The sequence below is a fragment of the Uloborus diversus genome, chromosome 4 (genome assembly GCF_026930045.1).
Source record: "Uloborus diversus isolate 005 chromosome 4, Udiv.v.3.1, whole genome shotgun sequence".
Classification (NCBI taxonomy): Eukaryota; Metazoa; Arthropoda; class Arachnida; order Araneae; family Uloboridae; genus Uloborus; species Uloborus diversus.
The window spans coordinates 19,888,647-19,909,120 of record NC_072734.1 but is presented as its reverse complement, the minus strand read 5'-3'; the positions used below and the strand labels follow the sequence as shown (position 1 = coordinate 19,909,120).

At 32.4% G+C, this 20,474-nt stretch overlaps 1 protein-coding gene across 1 annotated transcript in view; it reads right to left on the bottom strand.

Annotated features, from left to right (window-relative positions):
- The window catches only part of LOC129221388 (putative lipid scramblase CLPTM1), a 51,532-nt gene that overhangs the window by 16,412 nt on the left and 14,646 nt on the right, over positions 1-20,474 (bottom strand). Inside the window, exons 6-10 of the mRNA XM_054855860.1 lie at positions 16,191-16,308; positions 15,076-15,178; positions 12,674-12,912; positions 3,930-4,216; positions 2,398-2,533 (exon numbers count right to left, since the gene is read on the bottom strand). Of these exons, the coding sequence (XP_054711835.1) occupies positions 2,398-2,533; positions 3,930-4,216; positions 12,674-12,912; positions 15,076-15,178; positions 16,191-16,308 (883 nt within the window). The remainder of the gene's footprint in view (positions 1-2,397; positions 2,534-3,929; positions 4,217-12,673; positions 12,913-15,075; positions 15,179-16,190; positions 16,309-20,474) is intronic.

The following is a 20,474-nucleotide window of genomic DNA, read 5'->3' as shown; positions in this document are numbered from 1 at the left end:
AATTAAAAAACCCAATGTTTATAACTGAAGTTGTTTCTAAAATATTTTACTATAACCAAGTATGTTACATATGAAACATTAAATGATTCATACAGACGTTTTGTATTTATGACGTAGTATCAGTAATTTAAATCACGAAACATATTTTATAGCAACTTATCATTATACATTTGAGTCATTCCACGTCAACTGACCTAATTTTTCAAATCGTCCCCACTCGACCATCTCCGATTTGGATGAAATTTTATAGAGGAGTAGAGATGTCTTTGAAACTAATCTATACAAATTTTCAGCTTCCTAGATCCAAATCCTGAGGATCTAGAATCTCCGAAAAATGTGATCCAAGATGGCGGATCAACTTTTTGTGCCAAAGTGCCAAGTTCACACCAATTTTACAGGAAATTTTATTACACTGGAAGCTTGAAATTTTCGGCGCTTAAAGTATAGTTAACCGTTAGTAAATTCAAGTATTTTTGTGAATTTGAGCTCTTTAGATTTTGTGTAGCATGCGCGTGAACTTGTGAAAAAGCGCGATAGGAAAAACATTTCCTGGATTTTAGGTTGTCATAAAATCTAAACAAAAATAATTCAAAAGCTCGTACTGCGTGATTCCATTATAAAAATGCTTGTTTTTAATGGGTTACAGTTACAGAGCTTAAATATGTATTTCCTGGAAGATATTGTGATTCAAATTGGCTCTCATTCAAGTGAAAAATAGCCTTTTTTCACAGCGCTATAGCTCAAGTTTGTCACCTCGCATCTTCTTTTCGTTTATACCATTAGAAAGAACACACTTTTTCCTTTCGAAATAAGTTTTTGCAACTGTTATAAGTCAGAAATAGTTTTTTATTAATCATTTAAAAAGTTCTTTTGTAATTGAAATATGTTAGAATCAGAAAAGTACTTTGTTCAGGAAGAGGACTGATACACTAAAAAGAACAAGGTAATTTTCTTTTTTTCATCATATTTCATTTGCAAAGTATCTTTTTAAATGATTAATAAAAAACTATTTCTGACTTATAACAGTTGCAAAATCCCTATAAGTTGGTTGTCACGGCATTCACCATTCTTTATTTATTTAAGAACGAGATTTTCTCGCTAACGACAAATAGTATATCAGGCTCATTTTTTCCCGTTTATCTGAAAGAACACCATCTAAAAGAAAACCTATTTTTATAGGATAAAATATGTTCTTTCTCATGGTACCAACGAAAGGAAGATGCAAGGTGACAAACTTGAGCTACAGTGCATTAAAAACAGGCTATTCTTCATGTGAATTATTTTGACAGCCACTTTGGATGCCAATATCTCTTAGAAAATCAATATTTACGCTCTGCAACTATAACCCATTAAAAACATGCATATCGACAATAGAATTACAAAGTTCGAGCATTTGAATAATTTTCGTTCAGAATTTATGACATTTTAAAATCCAGGAAAAAGTTTCTCTGCTGCGTTTTGTCAAGACTTTGCATACGTGCTACACAAAAGTTAATGAACTCAAATTCACAAAAATACTAGAACGTGTTGACAACCAAAAGTACTTTAAGATCCTAAAATTTCAGGCTTCCAGTGCTATAAAATGTCCCGTAATCTGAGATTGAACATGGCAATTCGTTACGACTGACATAATTTCAAGCTCGTTTTTTATCCTTATTCGAAAGAACACCATCAAAGAAAAAACTTATTTTAAAAGGAAGAAGTGTGTTCTTTCTAATGGTATAAACGAAAAGAAGATGCGAGGTGACAAACTTGAGCTATAGCGCTTTGAAAATAGGTTAATTTTCACATGAATGGTTTTGATAGCCACTTTGAACCACAATATCTTCCAGAAAATATATATTTAAGCTCTGTAACTGTAACCCATTAAAAACAAGCATTTTTACAATGGAATCACGCAGTACGAGCTTTTGAATTATTTTTGTTCAGATTTTATGATAACCTAAAATCTAGGAGAACAATCTCCCATCGCGCTTTTTCACAAGTTCACGCGCATGCTACACAAAATCTAACGAGCTCAAATTCACAAAAATACTTGAATATACTAACGGTCAGCCATACTTTAAGCGCCTAAAATTTCAGGCTTCCAGTGTAATAAAATTTCCTGTAAAATTGGTGTAAACTTGGCAATTCGGCACAAAAAGCTGATTTGCCATCTTGGATCACATTTTTTGGAGATCCTAGATCCTCAGGATTTGGATCTAGGAAGCTGAAAATATGCATTGATTAGTTTCAAAGGCATCTCTACTCCTCTATAAAATTTCATCCAAATCGGAGATGGTCGAGTGGGGACCCCTAGGTCACTTGACATGGAATGACTCATTTATTAAAAGACGTTTAAAACAATTTGCACATTGATAAAGAACAGAAATTAAATTGAGTATTATAATTACGTACCAAAAGTTAAAAGGAAACCGTATAGCATGCCTAAGACCCATGAATACCATCCTTTATGTTCCAAATAAAGGAGTGAATAGACAGCATAACACCCTATTAGAGGAAACAAGGCCCAAGACAAATAACGGAACGCAAGCTAAAAACAGAAAAAGTAATAAGAAAACTGGATTAAGAAGGAAAAAAAAAAACACTGGAAATATTAATGTTTTTGATAAGTACATATTAAACAATTCGACCATGCAGATAAGAATTTTAAGGAAAGATTAGCTAAATGGAGAGATAAAACACTAAAACAAAGTTCCAACTAAAGATTTTTATAGGTTTTTAAAAGAATTCAGCTGTATGCATAAAGCTTTTAGATTAAAATTCTAGCGATTTTGCATCATTATTCATAGGTTATAGTATTATGAGTTTTAACATTGTGTTAAAGAAAGTAAGGAAGTCATTTTAAGCAAAATATTTTAATTTGATGGTGCTACTTGCAAGTACATTAAATAACACAGTAGCAGCTCATGACATATTTGCTGGAGGATAGCAAAAATGAAATGCATTAAAACACAAAATTTAACCTAGATTACTGAAAATAACAATTAATTTAATGATGAAGTATGTCATACATTCACTTTAAACTTTTTTTAACCATTAGGGTGAATTAAAAAAAAAAAAAAAACAACCCTTCCAAATACTTTTTGAAGATTAGAAATTAATTTAAAAACACTTCTTTTGTGCTTTGGTGAAACAAGGATCTCAAGTTACAGCTTAAACTACAACAAATCCCTCGATTTTGCTACCACAACAAATATTAAAGTGGGGGGGGGGGGGAGGAAACCCTGCTAGGTTCAATGTCTAAAAATGAAATAAAAAAGACTTTCCTGAGTTAGTATGCATTATTTTTTGCTCAATCTATTTGCACGGGGTTTGACATTTTTACTCATATATTGGCACTTTATTACCAGAATTTCGAACTTCGTCTTTTAATTGTGATAGATTCGAATATAAAGAACCATTATGTCTCATAATATGAAGTATCAATTTCTTAAAAACAAATTTTGTACATGAAAAATAATGATTTGTATGTATTGCAGGCATTACTGTACAATCACGCTCGCAACAAATTCAAATGATTATTTTTTAAATACAAGAAAACTTTTTAAAAAGTTGACGCTTCATATTCAGATACATAATGGTTCCTCATATTTGAATCTATGAATATTGAAAGCCGAAGTTCATAACTCCGAGAATGAAGTGTGATGCAATGTGCAAAAAATGTCTCATTTGCGCAATTGGATTGAGCATTATACAACATCAGTGGTCTTAAAATCAAAGGAAGGTTTTAAGCAGTCAAAGAATGAGCATGATATGCAAAAATGAACAATATAAAGAGGGGTGATGGAATGATAGGTTACAGTATTATCTATATTGCTTCAAAAATAAAAATGATAAAGGGTTTTCAAATGAATTTCAAACTAATACCGAATTTTGATTTAAATCATTAACAAACAAGCTACAAGAAAAACTATTTTAAGCCTTACCATATCATACTGCTTTGTAGATGACTGAACATATGATCCTTTGTCTGTCAATTTTATTCTTGGCACAATACCTAGAAATTTGTTCTCTCTGTCAATTTCAACATTGGTTACTTTATGTATCTTCCAAATCTCTATTATCAATCCAATGAACACAGAAAAGCGAACCACCATGTTGGTATCATTGTCTAATACATAAAGAAGAACTACAATTGATTGGAAAACATTGAAAAAGACAGATCGCACAGAAAGTCCTTCTAGAGATTTCCTGTTGTTCCAGAACTGTATCTCTGTAATAAAAAAGTACATTTAAAAAAAAAGTATATAATTATTTATCTTCAAATACTGTTTCCAATCAAAATACCCTGTGAGTAAAGAATTTCATAATTTATTAAATTTCCTTAATGCTTAAAAACAGCAAAATGTTGCAAAACAAGGAAAGAAAGGAAAAGAAATAGAAAAATATATGAAAACAGAATAATAATTATAAAAGACAATTTATGATGTTTTAATTGACTAGAACTACTTAGCAAAGAAATTCCAGCATGGAATTTAATTTAAAATACTGTGCAGCTATTTTGAATAAAATAAATTTGCAATTACTATAGTAGAATTCAAAGACACTCTTAATTACAAACTGAATCAGATGCTGATTCAGTTTTTTTTTTGAAAATAAGCCCTAATCAAACTTATATCCAGAAAATTTGCTGATGAATATTTAGATTTGAACGAAAAAATAAGGAAAAAATATTGGTTAAACAAATAACTGATGACATTGTATACAGGTTAAATGATGACAGTGAAACAGATAAAAGGAATATGTGATTAGTATATGCATATCATACTATTGAATTTTGTTAAGTTCAACAGCAATAATAACTAAATTTTGCGCCATATTGAATTATGTATCAAATCACTTTAGGCAAAGATTTACTGTACAAATGGAAGATAGCTACATAATAATCACTACAACTAAGACCAATAATACTTTATGTTGTAATTGCAATGATACCACAGTTTATAATAAATAGACTAAGATAATACTCTCTGCAAAGTCATTTAAAGCTTTAAAAAAATATTACAGGTTTTCTTTTACTGTTAAATGAAAATAGACTAAAAAATGTTTTGTGCCAAATTATTATTGAAGCAGTGTAAAAAACAACACAGATTGACAAGGAAATGCTGCACACAGCTATTTCAATGCTACAAAGGAGCCTTTTCATCAGTGCAAAAGTGCTGAACAAAAAATTCAAGACTGAACCTGTTAGCTTTAAAAGCTATGCGTAGTATTTTTCCGTGGATCTTGAGTCTTAATAAGTAATGGACATGAACCAATTTTCTGAGTCAAGAGACGACCTCTATTTTATTTCAACATATATATAAAAAGGTAATTTACATAAAATTTAAATAAAGAGTAAAATAGTGTTGCCACTCTTTGGCTATATAACAAATGTAAATTAAATTAGGATGGAGCTGTGAAAATAGTTAGTGGTCTAACATATCCCCCTCATTTTCACAGATCCATACAAGAAAATGATAATTTTTAAACACCAAAACAAAACACTCTTTTACAGAAGTCCATTAACTGTTGCACAGTTAAACATTTTGTCAAGCAATCAGCTAAATTGTTCTTTCCATTAACATGAATTAACTCAAATTTCCCATCTTTTAAATTTTCTTTAACGAAAAAATATTTAATGTCTATATGTTTAGTTCTTTTATTTTCCACAAAATTCTTAGAAAAATAAATAGCACTTTTGCTATCGCAATAAACTGTCGGCTTTTGAATAATAACTCCCAAATTTCTACAATCTTTTAAGATTCGTGAAAGCCAGATTATTTCTTTTACTACATCTGAAATAGCAATAAATTCAGATTCCATGCTGGAAAGAGCAACTGTGGCTTGTTTTGACGATAACCAAGATATTGGAACTCCGTCTAACGTAACTAAAAACCCACTTACTGATTTTCGATCCTCTCGATCTGAAGACCAACTTGCATCTACGTATGCTTCAACATTAGAATTACTAGCTTTAGATAAGTCCAAGCAATACTGTTTAGTATTTATAACATAATTTAAAACTTGACACAACATTTTCCAGTGAATTTTGGAAGGAGAATTACAATACTTAGATAGTAAAGATACATGAAACATAATATCAGGCCTAGTTCTCGTGGCTAAAAACAAAAGACTACCAACTAAAGATCTATAAGGCACATTTTGAATTTCGTCCCCCTCTGCACATTTTTGTACAATTACACCGGGGTTTAACGGAACTTTTACATTTTCCTTTCGAAACTGATTGAAAACAGAATCTAACTTTTCAATGTAAGATTTCTGATGAATCAGTAAATGACCATCATCCATACATTCGAATTCAACCCCTAAGAATTTTGAAATTGCCCCTAAATTTTTTATATCAAACTTTGATTTTATTAAATCAATTGCACGATTCAATAAATCGTCATTTAAAGAAAATACCGCTAAATCATCGACATACAACAAAATTATAACTTTCCAATTTAAATGAAAAACACAATTGCAACTCGACAGCTTTTCGAAATGTAATTCCGAAAATACTCTATTTAATTCATGAAACCACTCGCGCCCTGATTGATGTAGGCCATACAACGCCTTTTTAAGTTTCATAACATGATTTTCTTTACCCCTCGTTACAAAACCTTTTGGTTGTTCCAAATATATGGTTTCTGTTAAATTTCCGTACAGATACGCACATTTAATGTCCAGATGAGCATGTCTCCAACTTTTTAAGGCGACCAGAATTGTAAAGAAAAATCTAACTAATGTAAAGCTAATTACTGGCGAAAAAGTACCAAAAAAATTTATTCCTTCTGTTTGCCTAAAACCGAGTGCAACCAACCTTAAATGATATATCCTAATTGATTTATTAGTATCTGTTTTTAAATTGTACACCCATTTACAACCCAAAACTTTTGTGGCTTCCTTTCTCGGAACCAACTCGTAAACACCGCGAGATTTTAACATATTTATCTCTTCAATCATAGCTTTGAGTCATTCATTTCTTTCTGAACAGTTTTGAGATTCTTCAAATGTTAAAGGAATTTTAACTTCCGCACAATGAATTTCAACCTCGCTATCACTCGAATGTTCAGCATTATCACTACTAAGAATTTCTTCATTTAAATCTTTCTTTGAAAAATCAAAATCTTTGGAATTAAAGGGAATTTCATTATTTTTGCAATAATTTTCGACTTCTTTTAGACTTCTAAGTCTAATTTTAGGCTCAGGATAGTAATAAATGTCTTTTCGACCTTCAGATTTACCTCTATTTCTAGTTTTTACTTTCCTTTCCCAGTTTATTCTTTTTATCCCACTAGTTTCACCTATATCTGGAATATCCAAGGAAATTTGAGTTTCCTCATCCGAGAAATCACTTTCTGAATTTAAAATGGACGCTGTAATAACAGTTTCTTTTCGCTTAGATTCAGTTTCATATCTATGTTTACTTTCGTCAAATTTTACATGCTTAGTTTCAAATACATTTCGCGTACCTGGTTCCCATATCCTATATCCATATGTTTTTACTGCATAACCTACTAATATACCGATTCCAGCATTTGGTTCGAATTTACTTCGTTGTTCTTTTGGAATATGGTAATACGCGGTACTTCCTATAGTTTTCAAGTGTCTTACCGAGAACTTTTTATTGCCCCAAATGTTTAGTGGTGCTACATTTCCTAAACTTTTATGCGGAAACCTATTTTTCAAATAGTTTTGCATATGAGCTAATTCAGCCCACAATGATTTTGGTAAATTAGTTTCACTTAACACTGCTCTAACACCTTCAATAATTGACCTGTTCAGACGTTCCGCTGTCCCGTTCATTTCCGCGGAATAAATATTAGTACGTTCAATTTTAATACCTTCCGACTTTAAATGATCTTCAAAATATTTAGCACAAAACTCAAGCCCATTATCAGTTCTAATGCGCTTAATCCTTTTGTCAAACTGTCTTTCCGCTTCTGCTTGAAATATTTTAAAATATTTAAACGCTTCATTTTTATGCTTAAGGAAATAAATATTGGCATATCGAGAATAATCATCTACAATACTTAAAAAATAACGCGAACCTGCTAAAGATTTTACCGCAGGTTGGGCCAAATAAATCTAAATGAAGTAGTTCCAAAACACTATTAGTAGTAATTTTATTTATACTTTTAAAACTAGCTCTAGTGGACTTTGAAATTTGACAAGTGTCACAAATTTCAATCTTACCACTTAAGTTTTCTAAACCGTAAACATTTTCAGAATTACTGAAGCTCTTTAAAGCTTGAGCATTTTGATGCCCATATCTCTTATGCATTAACATAATTGAGTTTTTCTCAGTAATACAAATTTCAGAAGTTTTTACACTTGAATTTGCTTTTAAAATGTAAAAATTGTTTACCAAAGGTGCTTCAACGAAAAATTGACCGTTCGGTTTTCTTATTACAGCTTTACTGTTTTTAATTTTTAATGAAAAACCAGCTTTGTCAATTAATCTACCAGAAATCAAGTTTTGCGACATATTTGGAGTGTACATTACATTTTTCAGTAAAAGAGTTTTATTACCTGACTTTTGTATAATCTCCAAAGAAATGTCACCCGAACCACAAATTTTCGTTGTTCCTTCCGCAATTACAGCTTTTGAGTTAGGAAAACTTTTAAAGTCTTGAAATAGTTCTAAATCAGCACAGAAATGTTCTGTTGCGGCAGAATCTACCGCAAATTCAACAGTTTTTGTATTTGCTGTCATTGCTCCGGCGAGAAAAGAACTTGCATCTCCGTCCTTCTTTCAGAAATTGGAATTTCGGACTTTCTTTAGTTTTCCGCGATTTTCCGTAACCAGGGGCGTAGCTAGACCCGACTTTCGGGGGGGGGGGGGGGGTTCTTCTTTTACATACATATATATATATATATATATATATATATATATATACATTTTTTTAGCATTAAAGAAATGAGAGGGAGGTGTATCTTACATACTTTGGAAAGGGGTGACCCTATTCCGATACTTGTGTCAAACAAAACAAAAGCAAGGAATTTTTTATTTTTTTAATGTTGTGGAAAATTCAACTTTTTTTTCTTTTTCCTTTAATTTAAAGTGAAATTTTCTAGCATTCTCTTGTCAAAACCAGTCTTTCCAAATCGAGGGGAAATCAAATATCTGATGAGCGTGTTCCGTTCATTTCAGTGTGACTGCTTAATTTAGAGGCTAACACACATCTACAAAAGCTGGCATCCCTGAAAGCTAATAGATACTTCCATTTCTGCCTGTAAATTGGATGTTTGACTTTCAATCTCATCGGTGGTCAGACTATAAAAACTATTTTTACTAACTTGGTTTGCACTAAAAGTATGAAATAAAATAAAAAAAGACTTCTTGAATTATAACCCACAAAAAATAAAATTGCTTTTCATATCGTTATATTTATATGTTGCTTTTTATGTATTCACATTTATACTAAATCTAAAGCAGTTAATAAAACTTGAGTAAAAAAAGTTAGGGAAGAAATATAGGCGGTAGAAAGTTATTCGCTCAAATGCATACCATCTGTTCTCCTCTCAAGTCTTTATTTTTAATTTTATTAGCTGCTTTAGAATTTACATAAATATCTATTTGAGAGTGCAACAGCAATTTTCGAGTTTTATAAACAGAAGTCTTTTTTTTTTTTTTCTACTTTTTAATCCGAACCAAGCTAATAGAAATAATCTAGATTCATCTCGTTTTTAAACATTTTATTCATGTAATGCTATGCAGTTTTTCTTTTGAATTAAAGTAAAATTACCTTCAGAAGGGTCCGATGGGACTGATGTTGCTTTGCAGACTGTACTTCGTTTTCTTCAGACGACGTTAACTTTCTCTTTTTAGAGCAATCCCTTTCGTCATTTTAATTTTTTTTTTTTTTGGTTGAAAAAAGCTTGTTATCGGTCTTGCTCACTTCATTATGCAACAACTTTCACTTAGAATGTACTATTTTAAACAGACTGTACGTTTCCAAAAGAATATGCAGTAAATACTGGATGAAAAATCAATGTGATTGCAATGGATACTCTGGTTAGCAAAGGTCGTTTTGACTATGACCTATGACACACACGAGATCAGACCAACAAAAACCTCTATCATCTCGAATTTCGGTTATGCTATCATTTTCGGATTCAAAGCCCAATGATCTTTAAAGCAGCAAACAAAAACATTTTCTTCAACTCAGAAACAGAGGAATTGTCTTCAAGAGCTGAGGAGGCAGTGGAAAAAAGGGAGAAATGCGTTCCACGAATAGGCTTTCCAGGAAGATTAACCGAAGGACAGTCGTTTCACGCACTTTCTTGGAAGAAGAGTAAAGGGGTGAAATTCACAGGTTTGAAATGTTAAGATGAACATTTCAATTTCATGTTTAAAGATCATTCAAGTTAAAAACCATTTCGCTCTGTTATCCGGATTAGTACTGTTCTTTGGTAGCTCTCTTTCTTAAAATTGTGATTCCTTAGAAAACCGAAATGATAGGAGTGAAAAGAAAGTATAAATTTTTTTCAAGTGATGAAAAAAGGAAAATTGTAGAATACTGACCAAGTTAGATTTGCTGCAATTGCTAACCTCAAGAGCATAAATAATGAATCCAAAAAAAAAAAAAAAAAATAAAAAAAATCAGGGACCAAAAAGCAATAAAAGACTTCTTCTTGAAAAAGATATGCTTAAAGTTTCTTTTACTGTCAAAATGATTCCTTAAACTCTCAATAAAGCACTAAATAATGTAATAATAGAATAAATACCTAACAAAACTAATAAAGAGGAATTTTAATCAAGAGCCCACGTTGTCTTTAGTATCGAATTCAAATTTTCACCATCATATTTCAAATTTCTATAAAAAGTCTCTTAAAGCCCCCGTATTTCAAAACGTCTTTATCTCGATTTTTTTTCTTTAATGTGAAATTCGAAATATACAGATTCGACTGCATGCAATATTCCCACTGCGCGGCTCATAAAATTAAACATATTTAACAATTTGCAGAATCAATGACAAACAAAGGCTGCATATACGTGGATTTAACAAATCAATCTCATTTCTAAAGCGAAGTGTCAACTTTCACTCAATTATCAAAAAATTGTCGCAGCAGAGGAAGGCGTCTTTATGCTTGAGGGTCACACATGGTGCAGATTTTCAATGGCATTTGGGGGGGGGGAGCGAAATGAATTTTTGACCTTTGTTACTCAGGAAAAAGTCGTTTTGATTTTTTTTCTTTTTCTTCTTTTTTTTCTTTCTCTTCCCTCTTTTTCTCTCTTTTTTTTGAGACTAACGTTTTGGGGGGGGGGGGGTTGTCCCCAACCCCCCCCCTAGCTACGCCCCAGTCCGTAACCATATCTTGTTGACCTTTACGTTGTTCACGCTTCCAGTTGTTGTAGTTAGAATTATTTTTCCTTTTCGGACAGTTCCTAGAGTAGTGCCCTTCTTCTCCGCAAGCGAAACACACATTTTTTCTGTGTCTGTCGAAAACAAATGCAGTTTGCGGGAATGTTGAAGTTTCTTTTGGATTCTCCCTATGCTGAAGTCTATCAAATTCAGATATTAAGGCTTTTCGCACATTTTCAGAGGTAAAACTATCATCACTCAGTTGATACAGTTGAATTACAACATTGTCATACTTCGGAGGTAAATTACACAGCATCTGATACGCTATTTCGTCATCTTCCACTTTTCTTCCGGCAGATTCCAAGTCTTTTGCAGCTCGAAAAATGCGGCCGATAAAAGCAGATATATTTTCGTCTTCTTTTAAATTTAGTTTCGTGAATTCCGAATGCAAAGCGGCAATTCTAGCTCGAGTTGTAGGTTCGAACACTTTGCATAACGAGTCCCATGCTTCTTTTGCACTAGTCGAGTCTATGACCAAATTTTTCAGTTCTTCGTCCACAAGCAGGCAAATTGTCGACATTGCTTTAGAATCGCGTCTTTTCCAAGATTTCGTTTCTTTTTCGTCAGCACCTTCTGCCAGAGTCTCCGTACCGTCTACTACGCTAAACACATCATAGTTCGTTAATAACATCTTAACATTGAACTTCCAACTTTTATAGTTGTCTCTGTTTAGCTTCTGAAACTTAAATACGCCACTTTCCTCAGCGTGCGCCATTGTTACCCAGTAATGGATAGAAGTTATTTCTCACTGCGCTATTTCCAAACTCAAACATTTTAGGTTTAAACCACGCTCTGCTACCATTTTGTTAGCTTTAAAAGCTATGCACAGTATTTTTCCGTGGATCTTGAGTCTAATAAGTAATGGACATGAACCAATTTTCTGGAGTCAAGAGACGACCTCTATTTTATTTCAACATATATATAAAAAGGTAATTTACATAAAATTTAAATAAAGAGTAAAATAGTGTTGCCACTCTTTGGCTATATAACAAATGTAAATTAAATTAGGATGGAGCTGTGAAAATAGTTAGTGGTCTAACAGAACCCATGATTTTCTACTTTGAGGTTCACTCTCAATGTTTTTGTCGTACTTAGGCACTTTTGCACTAATGTTGCGAACAAAGATTCATTGTAGCCTTGAGAAAGCTCTTTTCAGCATTTTCTTGACAGTTGGTGCTTTATATACATTGTTTTTTATTTTAATCATCCTTTTATTGTGTTTATATCCAAATAATCAGAACATCACATTGCTCATCGCTGCATAAAGGAACTTGGTTTCATTACTGAACATGAAATGAAAAACAAAAACCACTTACCATTTTTAAATGCTAGAAATTCAAAAATACTGTGAACCATGGTAATGACACCAGTGAGGCCTAAAAGAATTGGCGAAGTTTCCAAGAGAGCTTCTTTCATGTAATCTTGATCTTCATCACTTTCTTCCAGTAAATCTTGCCCAAAGAACGAAGTCCAACGAGATCGCATAGCCTGAGCTGTGTACAGCTGCCAGCGAAACAAAGATAATGGCTGGAAGACCAAATGTAAAGGAAGCATCCTAAGTGTAAACAAGACATTGAAATATGTTATTTAAAATTCAAGCTATGTAAAAAAAAAAAAAAACCTTGGACATACCAGACTTAACATTTTAGGTCTGCAAATTATTTTTTATTGACTTTTAACTTTACATCAGTACTCTATTATTTGTTACTTACTGTATGCAATCAAAGCATTTCATTATAAACTAGAGGCTACTACCAGTGTAACTTGTGGTTAATATTTTAAAGTCACAGCTACAATTGGCAGGTTTGTTTTTTTATGTCATTATATACTAATGCTAACTTTGGACATTTTGTTTCCGTACAGTAAGAACCATTGGTTCACCATAAATCACAATGGGACAGACAAAAAAATATCAACTTTCATAACAGTACAGAAGGTTTGTTCAAAGAGGGAAACCTGCTACACATCTTAAATATGTTTTTCTTTACTTTTACTGAAAATAAATTCACCTAACAGTTGTCGTTTTTCATATATAAATTTAATGTATACTATTCCAACTAAATACTCTTACTGCTGGGACTTGAAAAATGTATGATAGCAAAACGCTTTACTGAATAAATCTTGAGTTTAAATGCAAAAAGAGCGCTTCTTTTGCCATATTCACTTGGCGAAAAAACGGACGTCCCAGTTCTTTCTCCTCTTAGTATTAGAGCTCAAAGCATGCGAGAAGAGTACCTAGAACTAAAACCTATAGATTTGGTTAACAACAGCTCTGATTGCTGTTTTCAATAGCTTATTCAAATTCAAATTAATAAAATTAACAGTAAAAATATAAAAAGCAGATTTAAAGGTAGCAGATGATAAAATATCTTCCAACTTCTTTGAAAAATTTACAAGATATGAAAGCATTGAAATTTTAAACACAGCAGACAACATTGAGAGAACACAGGGTTGGCAAGTTTCAAAGAAAATGTTTTAAAAAAGTAATAAGTTAACAATTGTGAAAATTCAACTAAGTGGAAGTCCTAAATAAGTTAATTCTTTTAGCGCACTAAATTTAATGCCAGTACAAAAAAAAAAAAAAAAAAAAAAAAAAAAACAGATTTTTCTACAACTTTTTTTTTAAAAAAAGGGATTTTTTTTTACTATTCAAATAAATTAGGAGAACCTCAGCAAAAGAAAAAAAAATTTTTTTAATGTCCCTTTTTTAATTACATCACAAATTCTAGGACTGAAGACATATTTTGACATTTTTCAAGGCTTTGAAGCACTCTTTATTTCAAGCAGTTTTCAAAGTTTTTTAAAAGCAAGGGAGTGGCCAGCGAGCAAAAAGGAGAAAATACAAAATTTTCCATAAGATTATGCGGAAGATGGATGATATCCAATGATGCACAATACCCCCCCCCCCCCCAAAAAAAAAAGAAAGGCAAATTTACCAATTTTAAAAGTATAACAAAATTTTGTGGTAGAATAAATTGTGCTTCAAATATTTGGGAAGAACTTAATATCTATGACATATTATTCTTGAAACAGTGTTCTTTCGTTAATCAAATTTCAGTTAACAAAAAAAAAAAAAAAAAAAAAATTTGAATTTTGACATCTTGAATTCAAATTATGTTTTTCGCAGTCACGAGTGTGTATGTGTGGACGTGTGTTTGTGTGCAGGCATGAGTGTGTGCGTATGCATGTGTGTGTGTATGTATGTACGCATGCGTGCGTGTGTAGGACATGGACACAACCTGAAGATGGTTTTCGCTAGAGGAGCAGCATCGTGAGGCCAGTTGACGCTGGTGCTGCAGAGGGAAGCGAGGGGAAAATAAAATCATAGGAATTCAAAAGTCAAGTGAGAACAATAAGCAATATGATTGCTCAAAAAAAAAAAAAAATCAAGAAAATGTCTTGCGCACTAAGCACAATAGATCTGACAAAGACTTTCGTCTGATATCTTTTCATCAATTTTTGCATTGAAAAAGAGGTATCTAGCAACTCTTGAAACATGAGTACGCAGTATTCCTGCTAATTTGTGCTTTATTGCTCTTTTATTTTTCAAGAGCAAAGTAAATTGATTGAATTCTCACGCATGTTTTTACTCATACATATTAATATTTATGATTGTCGCATTCATAACGTATAAAATATAGCACATTTCATTTATTTGCAAAAATAAGTCATACAAGTCGCAGAAATAACTCATAGAAGTTCAATCAGCATAGCTTACTTGACAGAATCATTTATAGGTGTGTAGTCTCTAACCAAATTCCAATAATCATTTGCGTAAAGAATGGGGTAGTAATCACCAGATAATGGATCAAATTCAACAACTGGAATAAAATGTAAATAACGATAAGTTGAAAAACAAACTTTTGTGAAAATACATAACATAAAACAGTGTTAATATAGTTAACCTGATATTGATGTACTTTAGGAAGCACATGTTGAAGCTATCTCAGCTGTAGAATAACAGGATCCTCAAGAAAAACTTAATTGCATTTTAAACTAAATTATTATTGAAATGCTTCTCTTTACAAAAGAAAATTTGGATTTGTCGTCGATAACCTTAAAGCAGATGGAGGGGCAAGTTGGTCTGCTTTTCTACTTTAATAAACTTTGCATAATTTTTATGCAGTGTTAAAGGCTAAATTTCTTTTAAGCTGTAAAAAGCATAAAAAATAGTATCAAAGGCTGGTGAAATCATAACTTTTTATTTTTGAAAAAATTTTATGACAAAATGTGTGCAACATGAAAATTTGTACATTCATTGAACAGAAGAATCATACAGATTGGCAGCTCTGAAAATCCATCATCTATTATTATATCTGTTAATAGTGGTACCCGCACGGCTTTGCCCGTAATAGAAAAATTAAAAGGTCTTTTTGTTCGCTTGAATATTTACAAATAATGTATGGTGAATTTTCTCGCCATCTGGCTTGTACCCATGTTACAGTTCCACATAATGATAATTTTGTATCTCGCCAATTGGCTTGTGCCCATGTTACGTTTCCACGTTATGATAATTTTGTAATTTATTGTCCATCTTATTATAATTTGGTTCTTAAAATTGGAATAGAAAAAGAACCACATCGAATTTTCGAAAAATCGCTTCGAGGTGCACACCGCCATGCTACAAACTAACTTTGTGCCAAATTTCATGAAAATCGGCCGAACGGTCTAGGCGCTATGCGCGTCACAGAGATCCTGTCAGAGAGACTTTCAGCTTTATTATTAGTAAAGATAAAGTAATAATACAAAAAAAAAAAAAAACATGAAATTTGGGAGATAAATAGATGCACAATGAACATGGAAAAAGGTTAAGAGTAACTTAAAAATTCTTACATTCGTCTAAAGGTTGAGGAACACTCCCTTGAACCCAAGCAGTATGATCAACAATAATATTTAAAGTTAAGTTGGGATGCCAGTGAGAGATTATTTCCATAGGTGATTCTTCAGCTTTCTAATCAAAACATACACAAAAAGTTGTTTAGTGCAAATTTTCATTGTATAAACAATCATAGAAAACTAGAACACAATAGGCAAAGAAAATTTTTAACAATAACATTTTGTTGCCCCAGATGATACAAAGGTCATAATGCTATTACTATAGAAAATTAAACTACTGTCAGGGCAAACATAACCAGGCAGCACTGTGAGGGTTGTGCAGATCCTAATCGGCGATACAAGGCTACCAGGTTAGGTTTGCCCCAACTATAGAGACAACACTTAAGGGATTTGGATCATATTTCTAACCGATGACTTTATGTTATACAATTATGTACAAGTGTTTTAAAATAAGTGATTAAAATTCATGCTTATTCAGTGAAAAGTCAAACTCCTGTCAAACTGAGGTTCAAGAGAAAGTTACAAATAAACTTTAAGCAATTTTTCCTTCTGAGTAGGGTGTGGGGGGTGGGGGAGTTTTATTGAGCTCACAATTGTTTTTATTCAAAAATTTATTAAATTGCTTAGTCTTGCAAAACATATATTCTACACTTAGAACTAAGATATTTAAGTTATGAAACTTAATTCACATTGTACAAAATGTGAACAAGTGTGAATGTGAAAGCTTTCATAATACATATAAAAACATTTCATAACAACTAAAACACAAACAAGCGATTTTAAACTTTGAACTTTTGAAAACTGAGTAAACATCATGAATGTACACATCCTCCTGTCTTTCCTAAAAAAGGTGTGGGGGGGGGGCAGAATAAAGATTATAAATTTTTTAAAAAAGGAGTAAAATTACTTATGGCAAGGCACAATATCGTCAGCTGCCTACTATACTTACATTCCTGTACATTTTGCAAATTTAGCAATTTCCATTTGAAATATTTTGTTGAAGAAAGACATCAATACTTCTAATCAGGGTTGAGTTTTGGACTGTCTGAAACTGGTTTAGGACAGAACAGGTGGTCCAAGAGTTGACAACTAGCTTTTGTCAACAAGCTACAACAAACTGGTAGCTTGTTGACAAGAGAGAGAGCCAAACAAGTTACCAGTTTGTTTGGCTCTCTTGGCTCCTTTCAGAGGTTTTTTGCCTCCAGCTCAGTTACTTTCTATTCCGGCCTGATGAGTGCTAAAAAGCACGAAACTGCAGTCCTCGATTGGAATGACTGAGCTGGCAGTGTATTTTATGTACTACTAGCTGCATTGCCCGGCTTTGCACGGTTTACCTCGAAAATAAAAGTTCTGTCAAGTGACGCATGTTCAACAATCAGACTTCAATTAAAGAAAAAAAAATGTGAATTTCTTGTTAAAATAATCATTCTTTAAGAAAGAAAGCAGCAAAGCAAAAATTCCCGAATAAATTCAACAAGACACCTAAAATCCAAAAGAAAAAAGGGAGAAGATAAATCGCAAAATAATAATCAAAAGGGAAAATTTTTATCTTAAAAAAAAAAAAATTATTTCCTCGCAGTAGAGAAAAAATAAAGTGGCAACTTTCTGAAACTTTATTTACGCTAATTTAAAATGAGATCGCGCAAACGATAATTTTCCAACATGAAAATAGAGAAGATGCCTTTTAAATTTTTCCGGCTGATTTAATTTTTTTTTTCAACTCAAAGGAGGTGAGGGAACTCTATGGGTATTTTGTGTAAGCTTTTGAAAGGCGCCAAATTCGAACTAATCGGATAATTATTTCGGGTAGAAAGAGCAGTTTAATGCCATTTTCAGGCTTTAAAATTAAAATTCGAACGGTTCATTTTTTTTTTTTTTTTTTTTGGCATTTGAAAACCCCCCTACGTTTCTTCTCGCGTGCCCAAGTATCTCCCTGCCAAATTTGGTCCAGATCCGATGAAAACAGTGGATTTGTATAGGAAACATATAAACATACACACACACCTATTCTTTGTTTTATTTATATAGATGGTTTTAGTCATACAGCTGTAATTGTTCTGTCCTTCTTATTTCGTTTTATTGAAATCTTTAGCAATTTGTTTTGCTGTCGAACCAACATCATTATTTAAGTTTTTCCTGTATTATCATTATGTAAGTTCTGTTTTTCACTAAATGTTGCAATTAATCTTTGCAATTTTTTCTAACATAAATTTAATGCTAATTTATTCAAAAGTGGTTCCATTTTTATTATCATGGGATTTTTGATGAAATTTATTGCCTAACTCTAAGGGAATCATGTAATAAATTTCAGCTCTCAATTCCATTTTGTCTTGTTTATTTTTTTTTTAGTTTGCTATTTAAACTGTCTACCATTCCTTCTTGTTGCTTTTACAGGATGTCTTTTCATCCAAAACCTCACTATTTGCATTGAAAAAGAGATTCACCTCGAAACATGTGTGCGTGCAGTAATCTGCTAATTTTGTGCATTAAAAACATTGTTGATTACCAGTTACATTTCTGCACAAAGGTATTTATTTATTTCTTATATACTTGAATGCTTAAATAAATGCATACAAATAAGCCATAACTGGCATAATAAAAACAAAGATTTTGTTTAAAATGTCAAGGCATTTGAAAACCCATTTTTGGAATCACACTTATATTTAAAAGCTTACTTACTAAAGAAATGGAAGAAATAGAAACATGTTACCATGATTATCAGTTATCAAATGCTATATCAGGAAAAAAGTGAATAATCCATTTAAGCAGAATTGAGGATAAACATACCAAATTAGCCATTTGCTACAGTAATTTGTTTTTGCTTTTAGAATGATCTTAATTTAATAATAACTAGGGGGCTATCGCCCCCTGCTCGCTAACGCTCGCCAACCCCCGGAACTGCTTACGCAGTTCCTTCGGATCGCTACGCAATCCGAGCTCGTTACGCTCGCTCACCGGTCACCAAATATTGGTCTAGCTTTATCTGTATCAAAAAAAAGTAGTTTTTCTTTTCTTAATATGAATATCATAACACTTATGATTTTCATACATTTAAAAGGGGACAATTACTTTGACATGCAACTCGTGCATTGGATTATTATGAAGCAAAAGTTTGCAATACCATTATCTTTTGAGAGAAGTATGCAAAGGAACATTTTTGTACTAAAATTACAAACATAATATAATCTTTCTTTCCTTCATTTACTGAATGCAAAAGAAATTGCAGCGAAAAAAAAAAAAAAAACCTACGATGTTAACACACTTAAAAACATTTCATAGTCATTAACTATACTATGTTCAGTGTCAAAATATGTGTATATATATGTTTCAAAATTTCTAACAGTTGCAAAGAGCAAGCAACTTCTGACATTCTCTGAAAGCAGTGATTTAGTAAAAAAAAATGTTAGAATGAATGTTTTAAAAGTCAAGAAACCAAATCCAGTGGCACGACAGCTTATGAGGGCCCCAAGGCCTACTGTACCCATCTCACTCCTTCTAACCAAGGGCTCTGGGGTAGGCAGATGTTCCGGTTAAGAGGTCAGCCTAACGCGGAACCCCCGGTGTTTAGTTTCCAAGCATACTTGGAATTTATTTTATCGACCCACTGAAGGAATGAACAGCTGAATCAATCATGCCCAATCCGGAGATCGAACCCGGACCTGCAGTGTGGAAGGGTTACCACTGAGCCTCTGGAATTCAGAGCACTTGAATATAATTTACGAAGAAGAGAGCAGTGGGCTACGGAGTCTTTAGATGAAAGATCTGAACGCAGATTGGTCAGAAATGCTGCCGATATGCTAAGGTGCACAAATTTATACCGTCTTCAAATCGAGAGAATTTTGCAAGTGTTTCCGAATACATTTACGGACTAATCATGCACTTTACTGGAGGAAAAGGGTTGACCTAAGACTGATAATTATAAAACTGCAGAAAAATATTATTGTAGCAAAAAATATATATATATATAACGCTAATATTTCTCATACCTCAGATACCATTTATTTCATTCGATAGCAATATGCCTTTTAAATTCAAACGTAAACAATTTCCTGTTAGATTAGCCTTCCTAATGACTATAAATAAAGCAGATGGTCAGAATGATTTTGTGAAAACATATTAGCAGTAAAATCAGGTTTCCAAATTTGTTGCTTTACTTTGCCACTGTTGCTCAGTTCTTAACATCAATGCCATTGCAAAAGTATGTGAAATGTTTCGCTCTTCAGGTCTTCAGGATTCAATTTGTTGCTTTACTTTGTCATTGTTGTTCAGTTCTTAACTTCA